General features: G+C 32.4%; 2 protein-coding genes and 1 non-coding gene across 9 annotated transcripts; 1 reads left to right on the plus strand and 2 right to left on the minus strand.

Annotated features, from left to right (window-relative positions):
• The first annotated feature begins 7598 nt into the window (after window positions 1-7598).
• LOC123201987 (GDSL esterase/lipase At5g55050) lies at window positions 7599-10760 on the plus strand. The gene is made up of 5 exons (XM_044617683.1): window positions 7599-8021; window positions 9180-9316; window positions 9494-9727; window positions 9887-10136; window positions 10499-10760. Exons 1-5 carry the CDS (start codon window positions 7754-7756, stop codon window positions 10717-10719), a joined length of 1110 nt encoding a protein of 369 aa, XP_044473618.1. The 5' UTR covers window positions 7599-7753; the 3' UTR covers window positions 10720-10760.
• On the minus strand, window positions 9381-9453 carry TRNAF-GAA. The gene has a single exon. It is a non-coding gene; the product is annotated as a tRNA-Phe (tRNA).
• LOC123201986 (DNA mismatch repair protein MSH5) lies at window positions 10272-20212 on the minus strand. Of its 7 annotated transcripts, none has more exons than XM_044617679.1 (34): window positions 20148-20212; window positions 19481-19512; window positions 18906-19000; window positions 18586-18666; window positions 18440-18512; window positions 18214-18277; window positions 17415-17569; window positions 17204-17305; window positions 17111-17138; window positions 17003-17034; window positions 16860-16917; window positions 16563-16649; window positions 16066-16122; window positions 15706-15807; window positions 15546-15590; window positions 15296-15373; window positions 14976-15026; window positions 14800-14881; window positions 14391-14464; window positions 14196-14295; window positions 13898-13994; window positions 13703-13792; window positions 13465-13529; window positions 13280-13338; window positions 13040-13116; window positions 12855-12941; window positions 12553-12614; window positions 12396-12457; window positions 12268-12321; window positions 12092-12177; window positions 11257-11288; window positions 11153-11176; window positions 10973-11088; window positions 10272-10900 (listed from the first exon to the last, which is right to left on the minus strand). In XM_044617679.1, exons 1-34 carry the CDS (start codon window positions 20187-20189, stop codon window positions 10820-10822), a joined length of 2430 nt encoding a protein of 809 aa, XP_044473614.1. In that variant the 5' UTR covers window positions 20190-20212; the 3' UTR covers window positions 10272-10819. The 7 variants fall into 7 exon arrangements, with proteins under 7 accessions (XP_044473614.1, XP_044473612.1, XP_044473615.1 ...); XM_044617677.1 differs by having other exon boundaries at window positions 10272-10711; window positions 10810-10900; window positions 16563-16642; window positions 17003-17138; XM_044617680.1 differs by lacking the exon at window positions 16066-16122.
• Window positions 20213-20297: the final 85 nt, after the last annotated feature.

The following is a 20297-nucleotide window of genomic DNA, read 5'->3' on the forward strand; positions in this document are numbered from 1 at the left end:
AAAAAATAATAACTTCTCCCCTAGTTAAAGTTTTAAACTTTGAAAAAGTAGCATTCCTCCCCCTCCCCCAACTTAAGATTTTCTTTTTTCCCACTTGAGCCATCGGCGACAACACTTTTAACCCTAATCTGTAGAGAAAAGTTTAATCATCTCTTAATAAGCCATGACAATATCTAGATTGGGTGAACCCAAACGATTTGTCTAGATGATAAAGGCATCATCCTCTAAATGATTCGTTTGGATGTATCGTCCAAATGAAAATCGTCTAGATTTTCAAACAACAATCATCTAAATTTTTAGACAAAATTCGTTTGAATTTCTAGACAAAATTCATTTGGATTTCTAGACGATTTTTGTCCATCCATAGCCAGAGAGGGGAGAGAAAGATAAGGTCGGAGGGAGGATAGCCAACGATTGAAGACAACGAATCGTTGCTGGAGAAAAAAGGAAAAAACCTTAGAAAGAAATTATCATTTTTCAAACTTTAAAGGAAATTTTAGGGGAGAGAATTATGAAATTTTCAATTTAAAGGGGGAAAATGTGATTAAAGTTCTATTTTTTAAATTTTTTGTTAAATAACAGTTTTACCTTTAATCTTAATTGATATTTTTAATAGAAATTGTTTCATGAGTGGGTATTTGAGTTTTTAAAAGTTGTAAAATAAGACTTTAAAATTTCACTGTATCTTGGGTAGGAATAAGTCTTTTGGCCCATTTTAATTTGTAGCTTAAAATGAGAGTTGAGTCATAGTTTTACAAATCGGATTGATTAATTTGATCAATTATTGAATCAATTCAATCAGATTAGGGTTTTTAATTCGTACTTATGTTAAACGGATTCAAACCCATCGATCCATGATTTAGTTGATAGTTTCCCCATTAAACCTTCACAATGACATAAATCAATACTCTTTACAACATAAAAATATGTAAATTTTTCAATGCCAACCATTGCATAACTTAGGAAGCACCACTAGTTAAACATCATTTTCTTTTTTAATTTTATATGTGGAAAATAAAAAGTTTTACACACTAGTTAGGACACAGATTAAATTCATTTTTAATGATTATTTATGTAAAATTGTTGGTTCACCCAGATAGACCCTATTACTAGGTCAATGTATACTTCAGGTTTGGAAACATTGATATGAGTTGCACGAACTTTGGTTGAACAAGCTAGGTTTGAATCAAGGAGTACGCTAGCTTTCAAAATAAGTTGAGTTTAATCGAATTTGAATATTTGAGTTCAAACAACTTGAATCAAATATAAAATTAAATTATTTTCGAATCAAATTCAAGTTTCAAGTCATCAATTCAAACCAATTTTGAATTAATTCTTTTTTATTCGTATCGATCTCCAATTAATCATCGTTTAAACTTAGTTTATATCAAATCTAACCCTATTTTGATTACAGTTATAAATTTTATCTTGATTTCACATTATAATTTGGAGCGTAAATTAGTTTGGTTGCGGCCAATTTGATCACAAAATGATAAAAATTTATAATAAAATAAGGCTAAAGCACTATTTCCCACCCAAAGTATCCTCTAATCTCAATTTTCCATCCCTTGATTTTGAAAATCTCATTTACCTATTCATGAACGGTTAAAATTAACAGAACATTAACCCCTTAAAATTTTATTTTATTTTTCCGTCCAAAACCCTAAAAACTAACCATTTCCATTATAGGCAAAGTTTAAAAAAAATTACATTTCCCCCTAGGGTTAGTTTTCAAACCTCGACGCCATTGCTAATGGTCTTTCTCTCTCGAAGTTTTTTTTCCCTTTGGTGATCTCTCTCTTCCCAATTGGATGTTCGATCAATATCAAATCAAACCGAAGAGACAAGAGCTTCATCTTCAGGCAAAGACAAAAATCTCATCTTTAGGCAAAGACAAAAATCTCATCTTTGTCTGATAAGACGATTGTCTTTCCAAAAGAAGACATTTGAAAAGACGAAGAGCTTTGTCTTCCCTACGAAGCTCTTCATCTTTTCGGCTTAATTCAATGTTAATCAGGTGTCCAACTGAGAGAAGAAAAATTATTGGAGGGAGAGGCCATCGACAATGGCGTTGGAGTTTGAAAATTAAACCTTATGGGAGAAATATCATTTTTTAAAACTTTGCTTACGAGAAAAATGGTTAGTTTTTAAGGTTTTGGAAAAAAAAAATTAAATTTCAATTTATTTTTAATATTATAAATAAAATAACGATTTTACCTTTAAAATTAATAGACTTAACCTCTCATAGATTGGTGTTTGAGATTTTCATAGTTAAGAAGTAGAAATTTGAGATTAAAAGATACTTTGAGTAGGAATAAGTCGTTTGGCCATAAAATAACTATTCAGTTGTCGTATATTATGGAAAATATTTGATGAAATAAAAATTTGATTAAATTTATTATAGATGCATAAATACGTATCTTCGAAAATAATTGTTTTATAATTCAAACCCAAGTGTTTTAAGTATAAGATTTAATTTTAAAAAAGCTTAAAAACTTATAAATCAGTTTAAAAAAATTATCATATTTACTTCATATATTTTTAAAACAAATTATAATTTTGATAGTTTGTAATATGAAATTTATACCCCAAACTGTCTCTTGAGGTATAAATGTTATATTGTAAATGATATGAGTACAAAAGAATCAAGTCAATAACTAATTGAGCTTGAGTTTTAGTCACTCAGGTTTGCTTTTTGAATCGAACTCAAGCTTAAGATTGACCAGTTTGGTGACTTTGCAAGTTTGCGATTCGATTCGAATAAAATGTTAATAATTTTTTAACAATTTCAAAATTTGTATTTATTTATACACCTAAAAATTTGTTTTTTTAACTTTGAATATAAAAATAATTAATAAATTTAAATTATGAAATTTAAATATTATTTTGCAAATTAAGGAGTTTAACTATAATTTTTCTGGCTCAGATTGAACTATCTATTCCTATCTCGAGTTAGAATTCAAACTAAGATATTACCAATCTGACGAGCTTGAATCCCTCCTCAAAAAAATTGTGTTGAACTCAGCTTAACATTACTTAGGTTGACTTGTTTGCAACCCCTGAAAGTGGTTTGTTTGTATCAACATTATTTTAGATGTTTTTTCAAGTGGTTTCAATTACACTTATAAATTTTTACGATCAAGATTACAGATGTATTTGTGTCAAGCTAAACTAAGCTTAAACAATGGTTAATTCAAGTATGTCTTAATTCAAAGTAAAGAGTTTGAGTTTAAATTCAGTTCGAATAATAAATAATGACATCTAATAAGACAACGAAACTACGAATCATTGAAAAAGAAGAAGAATAATTATCATGAAAAATGTTGAAAAAGAAGAAAAATCATTCAAGAAGAAAAACTCTTACAAAAATCATCAACGAGTCCTCAAAATTGAATTGAATGAAAGCTTCCAAGGGTAATTATGTAAAATTAATTTTAAACTTACAAATTTATATGATGCGGTGTAGCCCGACACAATGAAGGAACAATGGACACGTTGACAGCCCATTGAGTAAACTCTCTTGCATTGGGCCATCCAATTCATGGCTAACGGCCCTTCAACACAAGGGCCAGGCTTCGTCCATTCCTTCAATTTTCTGTTTCCATCAATGTTTTCGTTATCATACCATACACCGACTTAGTAGAGAGGTCGGTTTGATTCAACCGATAGTCAAACCGGTTGATTATTTAAAAATAATATTTAATATAATTTGTTATACTTTATTATTAAATATATAATAAAAAATATTTTAGAATTAAAATAAACTTACTTTGATGCTATACGAGTTCAATTAATAATCATTTTTGTAAAAAAATAATTTTATTTTTTATGTTGACTAGATCAAATCGGGTTTTTTACTTGTTTTAACTAGATAGTTCCAATGGTTCGATTGAGTTTAAAGTGAATCAAAACCATTTTGGTTAATAAGTCCTTATTCAACCGATTGGACCAATCTATCCGATCTGATTTTCAAAACAAGGGTTTACATATCATTTATCAACTTAACAAAGTTTAGAGTCAACTTGAGTTCGTATCAAACTATAACGTCTAATTTGAGTTTGAATATATTTAAAGGTTAATAAACGGTTATCAACAAACTGTAACACTGATGAGCAAATGACTCATTCTCCAATCCAACTAAAACTTCAACTTAAAATCAACTCATTCAAATCGAATCGTAAATTTGATCTTAGCTAGTTCGGATTACAATGCTATGAGATTCAATTATTCTTATCATTTATTGAAATCAAATTGCTGAATTTCCGCATGTGACAAATTACAGAATTAGGAGCTTGAAAATGGAAAAGATGGTGGCTGCTGCAATTTGACAAATGTGGGCTAATTTATATTCATTCACAGTTCAATCCAATTTTAAATGGTTTAATTCCAAAACAGTTTTCAAGTGAAAAAAACCAATTTGATTAGTGAGTCTTGATTGAATCGGTAGAACCAACTTGTCCTATCCGATTTTTCAAAATCGGGGTTTCCATCTTATTTATTAGTTTAACATAGTTTAAAGGCAACTTAAGTTCGTATTGAACCATAACGTCCAATTCGAGTTTGAGTCTATTTGAAGGTTAATAAATGATTATCAACAAACTGTAATACTGACAAACAAACGAATCATTCTCTAGTCAAATTGAAATTGTAATTTAAAATCAACTCATTTAAATTAAACCGTAAATTTGATCTTAGCCCGTTTGATTACAATGCTATGAGATTCAATTATCATTATTATTTATTGAAATCAAATTGCGGAATTTACGCAAATTACAGGATCACAAGTTTGAAAATGGAAAACAAGATAGCTGCAATTTGACAAATGTGGACTAGTTTGATATTCCCCACAATGACATTACAATCCTGAACCCACTCATTGACTGCTGAACCACCTTAGCCATGGCCCACCGGAAGTGGACTTTCAAGGCGGTGGCGGTGCAGCAGGTGCCAGCCCGCAAACCGCTGGTTGGGTCAATGGATAGTGGGTCGTTATGGCACCAAATAAATTAAGGTCTAAGGAATTATAATTAGCTCCACTAACGTAGTTGGAATTTCAAGATGGGATAATAGCAGAGGAAGAATTTTTAAATGGGTAATAAAATATACTATTTTATGTATAAATAATAATATATTATTATATAATTAAATAATTTTAAATTAAAAATAAACTAATATTTAATTATATAATAATATATTATTATTTGTATATATAATTTTATTATTTTAAAATTACATCTCTGCAATAAATAAGTTTCACTTACCTTAATATAATTGTATTTAGAATAAATTATATTTTTCATTCAAGATTTTATTTAAAATTATATTTCACTCTTATTTTTTCAAAACTCAAAATTTGTCCGTATTTATTAGATAAATAAATCTAAAATATAACTATCAAAATCACAATTAATATATAAAATAAATTAAAATTTCACCAATATAATAGAAACCCGAACCTAAGTGATCTCCCTAATAATAATTCACCAAAATAAAGACCCCCCAAAATAACATTTTCAGGTCTATATATTCACTCTTAATTTATATAAATAATATTTTTGCCCCAAAAGCACGGGCCTTGAATGATAATTTGATTTTGAAAAAAACTCGAGAGGGTTTTAAAAAGTTGGGTTTGATTATAAAGTGTTTAAACACCCCTGTTCACCTGACTATGTCCATGTCTCATGATTCTCTTGACTCTCCTTTTTAATGTAACTTATGTTTCACTTCAGTGTTCTTTTTCAATGTACCATGGCATGTCTATCAAATCTCACATTCATAAAGTACGAGAGCGATGCTTAACATATATATAAGGATATTAAGATGTGATAAATTATAGAGTAATATTATGTGTATCTATTTTAGGTATACAAATATATACACACTCATATGTGTCATTATATGATCGGTTATTATTTTATTCTTAATTTAAAATCATCTAATCACATGATAACACATATAAATATGTATATATTTGTGTACCTAAAGTGAGTACACATAGTTTTATTGTAAATTATATTAAATGTGAGTTTCTTAAGTTGTCATAATATATTTGAGTTACAAAATTAAAAAACAAAACTATAATAAATTGTGTGTCAAAAACAGATAATATCTTAACAGTGAATTGGTTACAGATGTTACTAAAAGTATCAGAGTTATTTCGAATGTTAATTTGAATAACGGTAAGACAAATCTCAACAAGATATTTACATTTGTAAAGTATATCCCACATTACTTGGAGATATTAAAATATGATCGGTTTTACAATCTCTTATTGAAATTCTCTAATCTAACATATATAAAAAATGTATACATAAATTTACATATAAGCATATACATGTACATTTTTTTATAAAATATTATATAAAATTATATATATTTAGTTTTGAGTAATATTTGAATAATATATCATATAATTAAATAATTTTAAATTAAAAATAAAATAATATTTAATTAAATAATAATACATATTATCTGATTACTCAATTAAATACTTTTATGGAGAGACATGAAATAACGTGTGCGTGGTGATATGGGTATTTATTCTTTGTTTGCGTGTTTTGCTGAAAAAGGAGAAAATATTATAAAAAAGAAAAGCAAAAGAAAGAAATTTAAAAAACAAAACAAAAAAAAAAAAAAGTGGAGGAGAACGGGACGGTGGCCAGGAAGAAGAGGGCTGAGCTGGTATGAAATGGAAATTTGGACCATAAATAGATTTCAGTTATGCCTTTTCAAGATGTTGTCTTCACTTCTAGACCTGTCCATTTTTGAATCATCTCAATTCAATATCTTCGTCTGTCACTCTTGTAAGTTCATATTTATACACATTATTTCGAAACCAATATGAGATTCATCCGATTTAACCGGTTTGATCAAGATTTGATTGTCATTTTATATTCAATTTAAACGAAAAATTAAATCAATTTGAACTGAGTTATATTTGAATCAATTAAATTGACTTTTTCTTCAAACTAAAACTCAATCTAAATATAAAGAAATAATAATAATGTTATTATAAATAAATAAATAGAGGGAAACCTAAAGAAAAGGGTAAAACCACAGACCTCAGAATCCATACAATTGCCAAACCACAACTTTTGGTAAATCATTCACAGGATGGGAATGACTTCTTGTGATGGGTACATTTATTATTGTTTATCATCATCCTCATTACTATTACAACCAATTCTAACAAATAATTTTATTAATTAATAGGTTTTACATATATATATATATATAATTTATTAAAAAATTAATATATAAACAGAGTTCTTAAATTTTTTTTGTAATAAAAAATTTCATCTGGATCAAATTATTTTTTAGAGACAGAACTGATTATACCAAATAAATGAAACTCTGAATTCAGGAAATGGCTCTATACTTGTTAAATTAGAAAAGTAAAAAATTTGATCATAAAATGAGATTAAAGAACTCTAAACTTATAATTTTTTTATGTATGGAAATTTCTCTATTGTGACACTAAGCATCTTTTGAGAGTAACATGTTATCTATGATATGTATAAAGGCAATAAAACAAAGCAACGTGTCGCTTTCTTTTATACGTACTGTGTTACTCGACCGCCATTGAAGTTTATACTGAGACAAATGACTTGATCATGTCAAGTGTCTTCCGTTTCACACTAGGAAACCAACCCTATTTCAGTTCTCTTATCGCCTATAAAAACCACCCCTTGCTGCTTCACATTTTCAGCTCAAACTTGTCGGTAGTAAGAGCTTCGGTTTAGAGCTCTCAGCTATGGCCATGGCCTCGGCCTCCTCCAACTCCAATATTATTTTCTTCTTCTGGGTTCTGCAGGCTCTGACAAGCTTGTTGTTGAGTTTTTCGGATGCTCAAATGGTTCCCGCGGTGTTTGTGTTGGGAGACTCGTTGGTTGATGTCGGCAACAACAATCACCTTCCTCTTTCAATCGCCAAAGCAGATTTTCCTCACAACGGCGTCGATTTTCCCACCAAGAAACCCACTGGCAGGTTTAGTAATGGCAAGAATGCTGCTGATTTTCTTGGTAATAATATTTCTCCTAGTTTTATCTTCAAGCTTCATCATACATATTTCTTTTTCCTTTGTTTCTTCATTTTTGTTTTCTTACCATTGAATATGGTTAAGCTTAAGCACGACTAGCATTATGACACATTTATACATTTTACCAACTTTACCCAGTTTCATCATAAATACTTTACCAACCCTATGTATTTTACTCGGTCTCTTTTATATTAGGAATTTATGATGATCTATTTAACTAATCAAATATTTTCAGTGTTAAAGTTTGGCTTCATGTTTTCAACAGTTTAAAAGTTTATAATCTATTTAAATAATAATATGTTTTCACTTCGAAACGATATAGGGTATCAGTATATATCTAATATGCATTTCTTTCACCTTTGTTTATTTTTTTTCTTTTGTTTTTCTTGCCATTGAATATGGTTAAACATGATTAACATTAGAGGTGGATTGCAACTTAGTTGAGTTTGAGTTTTAACGTTTGGCTTGGCTTGAAAGCTCAATAAATTTCAAGTTTGTTTGTTTCAAACTTAAGCTCGGTTTATGCAAGTTTGTTTCAAACTCATTCAAACCAAATCGACAAACAAATTTGAGCCAATTTATACTGGAGTCCAGCCCTAATCGGTATACATGAATACATTTGAACATTAGGGTTAAATTTTTCGTTTTGGCCTTGGAATAATAGTTACTTTTACAAAATATTCTAGACAAAGTGGATGCTGAGATGGCATCTCAAAAAGGTTGGCTCCTGGGCTTCATGTGCGTTTCCTACAAGCATAAAGATTCTTCTGAGTCTGTAATTTTATTCCTTATCTTTCCAAAGTATTATTTGATTATGTTTTCATGCCCTTTTTTCCTTTCAACATGTAACTTCCCTCGGCTTTTCTGTTTTTAAAACCGAGTAAACTCCACTTCTTAAAGTACGCTTCACATATACGTTGGTATTGGCAACCATTTCCAGGATATGGGTCCTGTTGCTCAACCAGTAAAGTTTTTAAGCGGCATTCATATAAAATATATATATATTGTAACCCAAAACTTCTTCAATACTTATTGGCCGGATAAGATTTTGCATACTCTCTAATTTTTACGGACTTCTGTGTACATTATTTAAATAGGAGTATTTGTGTATTTTTCTGATGGGTTATGCATGAATGGGCAGCTGAGAAAGTAGGGTTGCCTACTTCACCTCCATACCTTTCCTTAAAATCCAACAAAAACAAGGCATCTTTATTCCTCACCGGTGTTAACTTTGCCTCTGGACGTGCTGGCATCTTCAATGGATCTGATCAAGCTCTCGTAAGTATGAACTTAGGCTGCAAATGCAAAAGGCCAAAATAAATTTTTTAAAAAATTAAAAATTTGCGGTGAGCGTGGATCGAACACGCGACCTTCAGATCTTCAGTCTGACGCTCTCCCAACTGAGCTATCCCCGCTTGGTGAATTTTGACTTCAGTTTTATTTTTTCTTCGACAGCATCAATCGATTCCTTTGACAGAACAGGTGAAATACTATACAACTGTGCATCAGGCTCTGGCGCAGCAGCTAGGATCTTCCAGTGTACAACAGCTCTTGGCCAGGTCTCTCTTTGCCATTGTGATTGGTAGCAATGATATCTTCGACTATTCCGGAAAATCTGAACTTCAAAAGAAGTACACGCCCCAGCAATATGTCAATCTAATGGCTACAACTCTAAAACTACAGTTAAAGGTGAGAACTAACTTAGAACTCAAACCGGCTGTTCTCATTTTTGAATTGAACTCAAACTAACTTCTCTTTATGCTCGGCTAAGCTTAAATACACCCCTCGTAGTACCTACCTTATGTGGTTTTAATATTAACTGGGAGATGGTTTCTTTCTCTTGTGCAGATACTTTACGATTATGGTGCACGTAAATTTGTGTTACCTGGACTGGGGCCAATAGGCTGCGCTCCCTCGGTAAGGATTAAGAGCCGAACGGAAGAATGCAATGAAGAGACAAGTAGCTGGGCTTCTATGTACAATGAAGTACTCAAGTCAATGTTGGCGGCATTAAAAGGAGAGCTCAAGGGCATACGTTACTCCTACTTTGACACGTACAATGTCATGCTAAACATCATTAATGACCCAACAACATATGGTATGGAGATAATAGATAAAGGGTAAATTCAAACTGAACAAAATCCAATCAAACTTGGTTCACTTGATCGGCGATAAGTTCATTGAAAAATATATCAATGATAAAGATGAAAAAGAAAAACATCACTAAAAAAAATTGAAAAAAGAAAAAAATTATTGAAAATGATAAAACTCACTAGTAACTTTTTAATGACTTGATTGAGTTAGGTTAATTTGACTCAAACTTGAGAGTTAAGAGTACTATAAACTTGAATTAGACTCATTCAATACTCAGAATCTATCTCTAAAACTATGTTAATCATCTTTTTAGCTCAACTCTTTTTTTTCTTGGATTCAACTGAACCAAGTTATCTATCTCATCAGGTTTTGCAGAGTCTAAAGCAGCCTGTTGTGGGCTTGGGAAACTGAAGGCCGAAGTCCCTTGCGTGCCCATTTCAACCTATTGCCCGAACAGAAGTGATCATGTCTTTTGGGATATTGTACATCCAACACAGGCGGTTGCTCAAATCTTTGTGGATACCCTTTTTGATGGTCCATCACAGCACACATTTCCAATGAATGTGAGGCAACTTGTATCTGTTTAAGCTTCAATAATAATATGAACTGAAGAACATACTAAGACAAAGTAGAGAGCCCACTAGAAGAAAATCAAACTAGCTGTGACAAATCATAACCTTTGATGAATTAAGAGGGAAACAATTCTTGGAAGAAGAATTTGAGATCGCCCGAATGAATATCAAATGTCAACATCTTCTCAACTGCGTCCTGCATTAATCCAAATAGTGAAAGTTCATAGATAGGTGAATAGAAAGATGGTGCATTAAAGATAATTGAAACCTTGTATTGCTGATCTCGAGCTAATATATTCTCATGTTTCGAGCGCTCAACATGCCTATTATTTTGAACCGCATCCAACACATTTGCAGCTCTCTTGATCGTTTCCTCCGGCACACCTACACTATGTGTTAAATGACTGGAATGATCATGCTCTATTAGATTGAAGGTATCTCAAAGTACCAGCAAGTAGTGCACAATGCAGTCCTACAGGATATAAACCGCTGTGAGATATCGATAAAATTTCCAGCTCAAACCTCAACATCCGTTAACATCAATAAACTCACCATAACTAAGAAGTGCATGTCCAGGAACCAGCCTGCAAAGCCAAATGCACATATTATGGTCATTAGTTATTTTTATGGATTCTAAATAGAGGTAGATATGAATCAAACCAAGTCTACACTCAAGTTTAGTTAAAATAAAAGATAAGGCATCTTAAGTTTATCGACCCAAAGTTAAAAGTATCTCGAATTTGTTCAATCCTGAAATTTGAAGTTCAAAGCTCGATTCGAGTTTATGACTTAAATTTTTGCTTAGACTTATAGTTTAATGACAAAATAATGTCGTTTTATATTAATGGTGAAAAAGATATTATTTTGATAATTATTAAACATAACTCGAATTAAACTATAAACTGACTTGAATCATCCACTCGATTTGAAAGTTCGACTGAGCCAAATTCTCTCTAGCTTGAGTTTGGCTTAATTTAAAAAATGAGTTACTCATTTGATTCGAGCTTGACTCGAATTCAACCTAAATAAATTCGAACTAAACTAAACCAAGTAGAATCAACTTTTGATATCCAGCCAACACAGTTTAGGTCCCACCCTAGTTTCAAAATCCAGATTCAAAGGTTGAAAAAGTACACAACAGAACCATCAACTTGTATGAGAACTAAGAAAATATTTACAGAACAATTCTAAATGCACGTTGCTGTGGAGCAAAGGATCAAAAGGTAACTGAAAGCAAGGTAGATCATACGAGTATAAAATACTAGACCCAGATGTTCTCTCAAGGATATTATCAACCCACCCTTACGGCCTTACCACTGTACAACAATCAATTCATTGTACATATCACAATATTGTCTTGCAATGTGCAAAAGAACCTAAAGCATACCTATATAGAAAGACGATGTCTTCAATATCTGTAGAGTTGTTTTCAGGCCTTAGCACACTCATGGTGTAAAATTTCATCTTCGCAGACTGAATTAATTGTGGGGAAACAAATTTCACTTCACTGTATTATAACTATGAAACAGTGTAACTAGGCAGCAACCTTGCAAAAATGCATACCTTTGGTAAGGAGCTTTCATTGAATAACTCGGTCAAGTGAGTACACAACAAAACCTGGAAATTAGTACAGTATTTTCCATCAGTAGTAGCCCATTATGTGTGATTATTGCTAGGAAGATTCTGCAAACCTTTGGAGGATCATCGAATGTGATAAAATGATTTATGGTCCCTCCAAGCAGACCAATGCCATCTGATTTGAACATTGAGGACAGTTATGCAATGAATACTATTTATGCTATTGCATGAATAATGTATATGACATCTGAAATCAAAGTCAAGACTAACCTTCTGTAAGAGTTCCTTTACCAAATTCATCCAAAAGACATAATGACCGAGAAGTTGCCTGCCTGTAGATCCATTGGGTTAATTTAACTTTTAATTATAAGCATCCAGCTACACAAAGTATTTTGATAATTTACAGCACAAACTCTTCTAATACATATTGAACCATGAAAACATTTGGATTTAGATAGAAAGAAGGTCCATTACATCCACGAACAAAGTCCAGAAAACAAGGATCATGGAAAGCAGACAATTAAAGCCCTCACTAAAATGCCGTAGTTTGAAAGTTCCGTATCTGAGAATACCTTAGCATCATTCCTACTTGACGAAGGTCAATCATGAATGTTGATTGTTCTGCTGTCATATGCTTGCTTCCCATTGCACAGAATATTCTGTTAAAATAAAACACTGTGGGAATCAGTACCTTATATATGACCAAGTAAAGATGTATATTCTCTAAGAAAGATGTGGGTGATATTCAGGGATACACCTATCAGTCAATCCAATCGTGGCAGCATCAGCTGGTACAAAGCTTCCTATGTGGCTAAGAAACACAATCAAAGCCACCTGGGAAAAACGGAAGAGACTTCTTTACAATAGTTGTATTTCTAATGGAGTGCTATGCTGGAAAAAGCCTCACACATGTATAGTCAATTGCCCTTTGTGCAACAGAGACACAAACACTGAAAATGGTGTTTATAGGAGTTTAAAGGTATATTTTCCGACCGACCTGCTTTATATAGATACTTTTCCCTGAATAATTAGGACCAGTGATGATATTAATCCTTCCTGAAAACAACCAGAACGTGGAAGTTATATAAAAAACTGATAGGCAGATTAACAGGAACAGGCTTTATTTTCATAAGTTAAGAAAAGGATCAGTAGCTATGACTGAATTCATATTTTTCATCTTACCATCATTATAAATCTTTGTATCGTTCGGAATAAATGTATCCACGGTCATTTCTTGCAAAAGGTGCCTGCAAATTGTCATAAAATACTTGTTAATTTTCTCATTGGTACTATATTTTTTTTTGTTAGGAAGAATTGAACCTAATATTACTTGCAACACATCCTACCCATCCCTCCACAAACAACTTTTAAAGTGCTTCAGTCCTTACAATATGATAAACAGAAACCACACAGTTCTCACCTTCCGTTTTGTATGTCAAGTGACGTTTCCTGAGTCAAAATGGGCCTCACATAATTGTTTTGATGGGCAACTAGTGCCAATGACAAAAAGCTACATAGCAATATGAACATATAATAATTAATACAAATACTTCTCAGAAAAGGGGTACGCACCGGCATGGAGACAAAGGCACATGGTGATGGAAATGCTTCTTACCAATCAAGTTCTGCCGCAAAATTGACAGCCTTAAGCAGATGAGTTGAGAAAACAAGTACATGCGACACCAAGTCTCTAGTGATTGCCCTCTCCATATCTTTCAAATTAAGAATGAAAATCATATATAAGGAAGATCCTATATCTCATAAATACAAATTAAAAATTTCATAGAAGTGACATAAATTATATCATAATTCTTTGTGTCCCTTAATCCATAACCACAAAATGATCAATCATGAATTGCATCATGCACTTGATAAACTCCAAACATCAGAAAAGAACATAAATTTCATGTTACCTAAAATTTTATGATAAATATCTCCGAGAAGATTGTCCAATTCACGTGTCTTTGGGGTACGATAGAAGCATCTTTTTGTCTCTCCATCCATATCAGAGAACTACAGATATAACATTATTTGAGCAGTATCTATGCAATATATATAATATTCACGACAAAAAATATACATTTAAACATAAAACAAGCATAAATTACCGCGAATTCGAAATCTTGAAGTTTCTCTAGGGTGATATCATCTAGTTTTTCTTCAAAAATACACATCAAGTATCCTACAATAGAAAAAAAAATAAATCAAAACAATTATTGACAAAAAATGAGAAATATTTTAATAAAGAAGATCTCCAGTATGCCACAAGTTAAGGATGGAATTATATTGAATCTAAAGAAGGCGGGCCAGCAAAACATCTTCAAGAGCTAACAAAATATATAGATCCAAAGAATTACATTCCTTCTTAAAGAAGTTAATTACTATTTTTTTTTCCTCTTTTTCCCCAAAACATAGATGTAAATCATATGTTAAGATGAAAAATAAAATTCATGTAAGTCCTATTTGATGCTGTGAATGTTATGCAGTATTTGTGCTACTACAGTAATTCAGGCCAACCTATTTGATTTATGTAAACAATACAGGGAACAAGTTTCTCTTTATACAAATGAGGAAGTTCCCCAAGCTCTAACGCTGCCACCTGCAAGGAATTGCTAAAATCAAAATAGAACTAGATATATATTTCAATTTAATTTATATTTAATTTTGAACTATTAAATCCATTTCACACGTACCTCTTCCAGAAATTCGGGCAGTCCCTCGTATATTTGCCTCAACTCATCTAACTGTATGCAAAAGAAAGAATTTGCTCAAAGTATGTAACTAAATTTCATATTTTGACCAACATACAGATCAATGATAACGAACACCTTATTGTGGGAAGGGTAAAGTTTTGCACAGGGAAAAAAATATCATCTCGATTTAAATTCAACAATCAGCTTCCATCAAACAGAGTTCATAAGGGAAATGTTCTGCTAAATCAAATATATTTTAATTTGTAACGAAGAAACTGAGGAAAGAAAAAGAGCAAGTTTTGTTCCATCAGAAGTCTAACCTCCTCACAAAAACCTTCTTTCACTAATGTTCCATATCCCTTCTCTTTACTTCTATTAACATCGATGACACCAATCACCTACAGAACATATTGCCAACCCATAAATTTGATCCATAAAAGAAGGGACTAACAAATGTTACTGCAGCGTAATTGCAAAAATTGGAAGGGACATAGGCCAGACAAAAAATATTAAAAAACAATACTTTGTGAATAAAATGCAATGGAAAGAAGAAAATGGATATGGATCAACCAATTCATGGACATAGGCCAGCTCTGTTGTGATGCATGAAGCAGCCTGCAAGTAATTAGACAATCATTAACAAAAATATTCACAACAAAGTAAACAAAGATATCTCAAAAATACATATATGATTTCACAGAAACTTCGTGTTAGATATATAGTCTGATACCTTCTCAACAATGTCTAAATTCGAAAGCCTCAGCTGCTCTTGAAGACCTTCGGAAATGCCCACCTCAAATATCTTGGTCACATGCAAGAGTGCACAAACGCTCTAGAAGAGAAGAAATAATAAAATGTCACTGTTCCGTGCAAATGATAGCACTGTTCTGGTGGGAAGAATTGAAATTGTTATTTCACTGGTGTCAAATCATCCTAAGAAACTGGGGTCTGTACAGAGTAATGTGATGCAAACATATAAGAAGATGACAGAAGAGTTGGAGAGTGCAGCTTTCAGTTAGCCAGACAAGCGAAATACAAAATATCTATGGACTGTCAGAAAGGAATTTCGATGAAGCAATTGAAGTGACACCTTCAAAAACGCTGCCCAGTCACTAGCAATACACGTGGAGCTCGGGGAATTGAATTTCTAGCAAAAACAAAAGAATGAATTGCTGAGATTCAGATTAACCTAAATGGTAAAAGAGAGATTGCAAAAATAAATTGTCACTTTACACTAAGGGATGACAATGAGAATGATCAGACTGAATTTTAATTATAAACGAACACAGAACTCACTTTTGTGACAGCAGTTCACCATTATTGCAAGGGAGAGACAAAAACAGCATCTAAAAGCTTGCTCATTTAGCATATTAAAAAGAAAAAAAAAACCATATAGCAATGTTTAAATTTATGTCAAAGAGAAAAACCGAGACTGTAGCAATCAGTTCCCAAAATTTATTTATTTATAAAATGGTTTTAATTCAACCAACTGGTTGACACATGCAGTAACTGTAACTTGAGAATAAATCTGAAAAGTTTGCTTTTCCAAATGATCAAAAGGAAAACTGAGGGAATGAATGATGGTACCTTAAGTATGTGGGGGATGTCCTTCACAGACTTCAGAGTTTCACGTAAGGAAGCCATCAGTTCTTCAGAACAAAGAAAGACTGTTATCTTTAAATTATTAAAGGATGACACTGGTTATGTTAGAGCAGAATCAACTTTGAAGATATGGAAAGAGAATTTTAAGACAGAACATGCGAGATGCATATTAACTTCATCCATTAACTCTGTTGGTTTATTATGAACCTTAACAGGCCACTCGGCTGAGTTCTATATTGGACACAGTAAAAGATGTCTTCATACAATAAGATGGAAGGATACAGCATTCAGACGACCATTTAAAATTTCGAGGTCCAGTATAGGTCTCAGGAACCAATTTCTAGAGCAAGGCAATCATTCGTCATTTCATTGGTAGGAGTGAATCTTGCAGGTAGTATCATCACAAATTTCACAACTTGAATTACCTTAAAAGTCGTCGACCCATTGGTGTCACACACTGAATGCAAGGCAAATAAATTACTCCAATAAGCAAATAAATACGGTAAAACAGAACACCGCATAGCTTCTACTACCTTATTCATCATTCCAAACAAGGAGAACCTGCATTTCTAGAAATCAGTACAGATCTTTGAACTAATCAATTTAAACAGTTACACGGCATTTACCCTTCTTTTGCTCTGCCAATGCCCATATGGCTTGGATGTTTGTCTGTTTGAAATATCTGCAATGCTTCATGAGCTGTTGCATCAAGTTTAAGAAACTTGTTTCTTTTCGGATTTGTTAAGGACAAAAATTGGAGTCTGATATTCATATAATGAACTTATATATTTGAAACTCAAACATGATGTTTAAGAATTAAATCTGTACAAAAGATACAATGAAATTTCAATTACAGAATCAATGGTTATTGATGCATTTCCACTTTCCTTTTGTTCCAGGGTATCTACGATCCTTTCATTCTCTAATATGGCCAAAAGGCCCCCACTTACACGAACTTGAACCTCACTTCCAATGTCCATCATAGAACTAAGCTGTAGTAGATGAAAGAAATAAGACGCTGGACATCAGAATATATAAATCTTATAATGCTCCAAAATGACTGTCTTCCGATCATGAGTCATGGATTTGCTAACACCATTTAACAAAACAAGTAACAAACGAAAGAAGTCTGGGGGTCATAACTTTCAAAAGTTTGACTGCTTCAAAGACAAATGATAAAAACTAATTTATAAGCTCACCATAACGGATCATAAAGACCCAATGTTGTCCTAACCAACAAACCCTGAATTGGGAAAAAGATAGATAATAACAATCCATGCTAAGTCCATTCATGGTTACATAGCATAGGCACCAAATAAAATAATGAGCCACCGACACAGTTACACAGAAGATTGGTTGAAGGATCACTTAAATAAAAATTCTCCACAACACTAAAGCACCAAAGCACATAATTTATTACTAACATATACTGAAGAATATGCCTTCAACTGGTGCTGTCATGTTAATATGCAAAAAAGTGATTCTAATGACAAACCAAGAATTCTAGTTAATAATATCTGAGTGGACATAAGGCGCTTGAGTGCGCCTGTCTTAAAACACAGAAGATATTGATCTTAAGCATGCCATGTGTTGCAAATGATCACAACATATGCAATATTTGTGAGTTGTAACTTACATAGCAAATTCTCTCCTTGATATTTAATCCGTCATCCATTCCTGTGACGCGAAGGTATATCAACCTACAAAATGCAGACAAGTAGTTGGGAAGTGAAAAAAAAAAATTAAGGAAAGTACATCCATCAATTCTCTAGTCAGAATTTTGTGATTCAACCAAGTTTAATTAACTTCAACATGCATGAAACAAGTTTCAGTACATATTTTCATTTAATAATCCTCAATACCTGTGCCATGCTTGCTCATAGCTAAATATTGAACTTTTTACAAACTTCACTTCGGGAGCCTTAGTCATCTCATCTGCATCAGTTGTCAGATTAATAAGGACCCAGAAAATGATACTTCCTAAGTCATCAATGTAAGGACAACTTACCATTTCGTTGTAAAGCGGACAAAAACGGTTCTTCACTTTTCGTGCTTGTATATATGATCAGGGGCTGAGCTTGATACTTTACTGAACCAGTTTTTCAGCCAAAAAAAAAAAAAAAGAATTAGATAATGAGCTTATACACCATGAAAGAAACAAATGAACAAAGAGGCGATGAGATAAAATATTTTAAAACACTAGGAATAAGACAGTAATTCGCATGACAACAAACCAACATGTTATGATTTCAATAATCAAGAAGCATAATGCCAAATTAAGTGTAGCAACACAGGAAAACTTCATTAATAAAGATATGAAATATATACCCAGATCAATCAAGGGAAAGCCTGAGTCATTATCTTCCCAAACTTCCAGCACATGAAGCTGGCGTATGCTGGAATCATAATAAGAAACGCCAACTCTGGAAAAGAGGTTATCTATGTTAGTTTCTTCAGCATATGTTACAAAGATTGAATCCACAAACCAAGAATACCACCTTAGGTCCTTTTACCATTGTACAAATTTTAATATTCTTCGCATTTAGGCAACTCAGATGAGATTTTAATTATATGGACTGTTCAGCCTTATCCCACTTACCCTAAAGTCAGCCCTATTCTAAGCCAGTACAAAATTTCCTAATTTGGAGTGGACAGAGTTTGAGCTAAGAATGCTGCAGTTACTTGAATTGAGTACGTATCCCAGTGGCCGAACTTCACACGCAACGATTTTGAGCATCAGCCAACAAAGTCTAACTCATCAATTTTCTTGTGATCAACACCGACTAATCAAACACTGCGACTGCCAAATTTCTTATACAAGAACTTTTTAAATTTCATCTTGACATGTAACGAGAACTGTTAAATATCGTAAACAGAAAATAGTAGTGCAAGTCAAAGCTTACCGATGACCATGTAGGATGCATGCCATATAAACCTGCGTTTGGTTTCAAATAAATAAGATTAACTCACAAGACAGGACTATTCAATATTATACTGATGATATAACGTACTTAGCTATCTTTATATATAATAATACATCAGAACATGCCTGTTTGATTCAGAATTAAGAGAAAAAAAATCTTGTTTATAGAAATAATTAACGCAAGAAAACTGCCTTGATTTTCCGTCAAATTATTATAAAAGCGCGAAAACTGACTTCATTTTCCGTAATTTTTTGTTTCAACAAAAAGTTATCCAACACTTTATACCAACTGTAGCCTTCTAAAGCTGATCTTAGCTTAAGATTGAGTTCATCAAGTCATCGTGTTTCATCGAACAGAAAAAAAGGCAAAAACGAATGATCTGCTCTTTTCTCATTTTCTTGGCATCCAAACAGAGTATTTCAAAATTTGAGAAATGAAACCTCAGATCTCCGCTCAAAGATGAATTCTGAAATAAACCTAATAGACCGTAATAAACTTATTTCAGCCTCATTTTTCGTAATCTTAAAACTGAAAAAACTAAAACGAAAACTAACTCAAATATGCGATTTCTTTTATTTTCCTCTGTTTAATTTCTCGAGAACCAGACGGAATGTAAGAAACGTTAAAAATGTACTAAAAATTAGACCTGCGGAACGTCTCCGGTCTCGTCCATTTCCTCGTCCATCATTGCGCGCTCGAATTTGAGAGAGTTTTGGTGTGAGCTTGAGAGAGAGGGAGGGAATCGGACTTGGTTTATATAACATAGTGAAGGAATGCGATTCAAATTTTCTTGATC

The sequence above is a fragment of the Mangifera indica genome, chromosome 18 (genome assembly GCF_011075055.1).
Source record: "Mangifera indica cultivar Alphonso chromosome 18, CATAS_Mindica_2.1, whole genome shotgun sequence".
Taxonomy (NCBI): domain Eukaryota; kingdom Viridiplantae; phylum Streptophyta; class Magnoliopsida; order Sapindales; family Anacardiaceae; genus Mangifera; species Mangifera indica.

What these genes read in the sequence shown, in the direction of transcription:
- LOC123201987 (XM_044617683.1), top strand. Translation starts at nt 7,754, where the DNA reads ATGGCCATGGCCTCGGCCTCCTCCAACTCCAATATTATTTTCTTCTTC. An exon ending in ATGGATCTGATCAAGCTCTC is followed by an intron (nt 9,317 to 9,493) that starts GTAAGTATGAAC and finishes TTTCTTCGACAG; the next exon opens with CATCAATCGATTCCTTTGAC. An exon ending in CTCTAAAACTACAGTTAAAG is followed by an intron (nt 9,728 to 9,886) that starts GTGAGAACTAAC and finishes TCTCTTGTGCAG; the next exon opens with ATACTTTACGATTATGGTGC.
- LOC123201986 (XM_044617677.1), bottom strand. Translation starts at nt 20,189, where the DNA reads ATGATGGACGAGGAAATGGACGAGACCGGAGACGTTCCGCAG. An exon ending in GTCCGCTTTACAACGAAATG is followed by an intron (nt 18,513 to 18,585) that starts GTAAGTTGTCCT and finishes CAACTGATGCAG; the next exon opens with ATGAGATGACTAAGGCTCCC. An exon ending in TGCCCGAATTTCTGGAAGAG is followed by an intron (nt 14,882 to 14,975) that starts GTACGTGTGAAA and finishes AATTCCTTGCAG; the next exon opens with GTGGCAGCGTTAGAGCTTGG.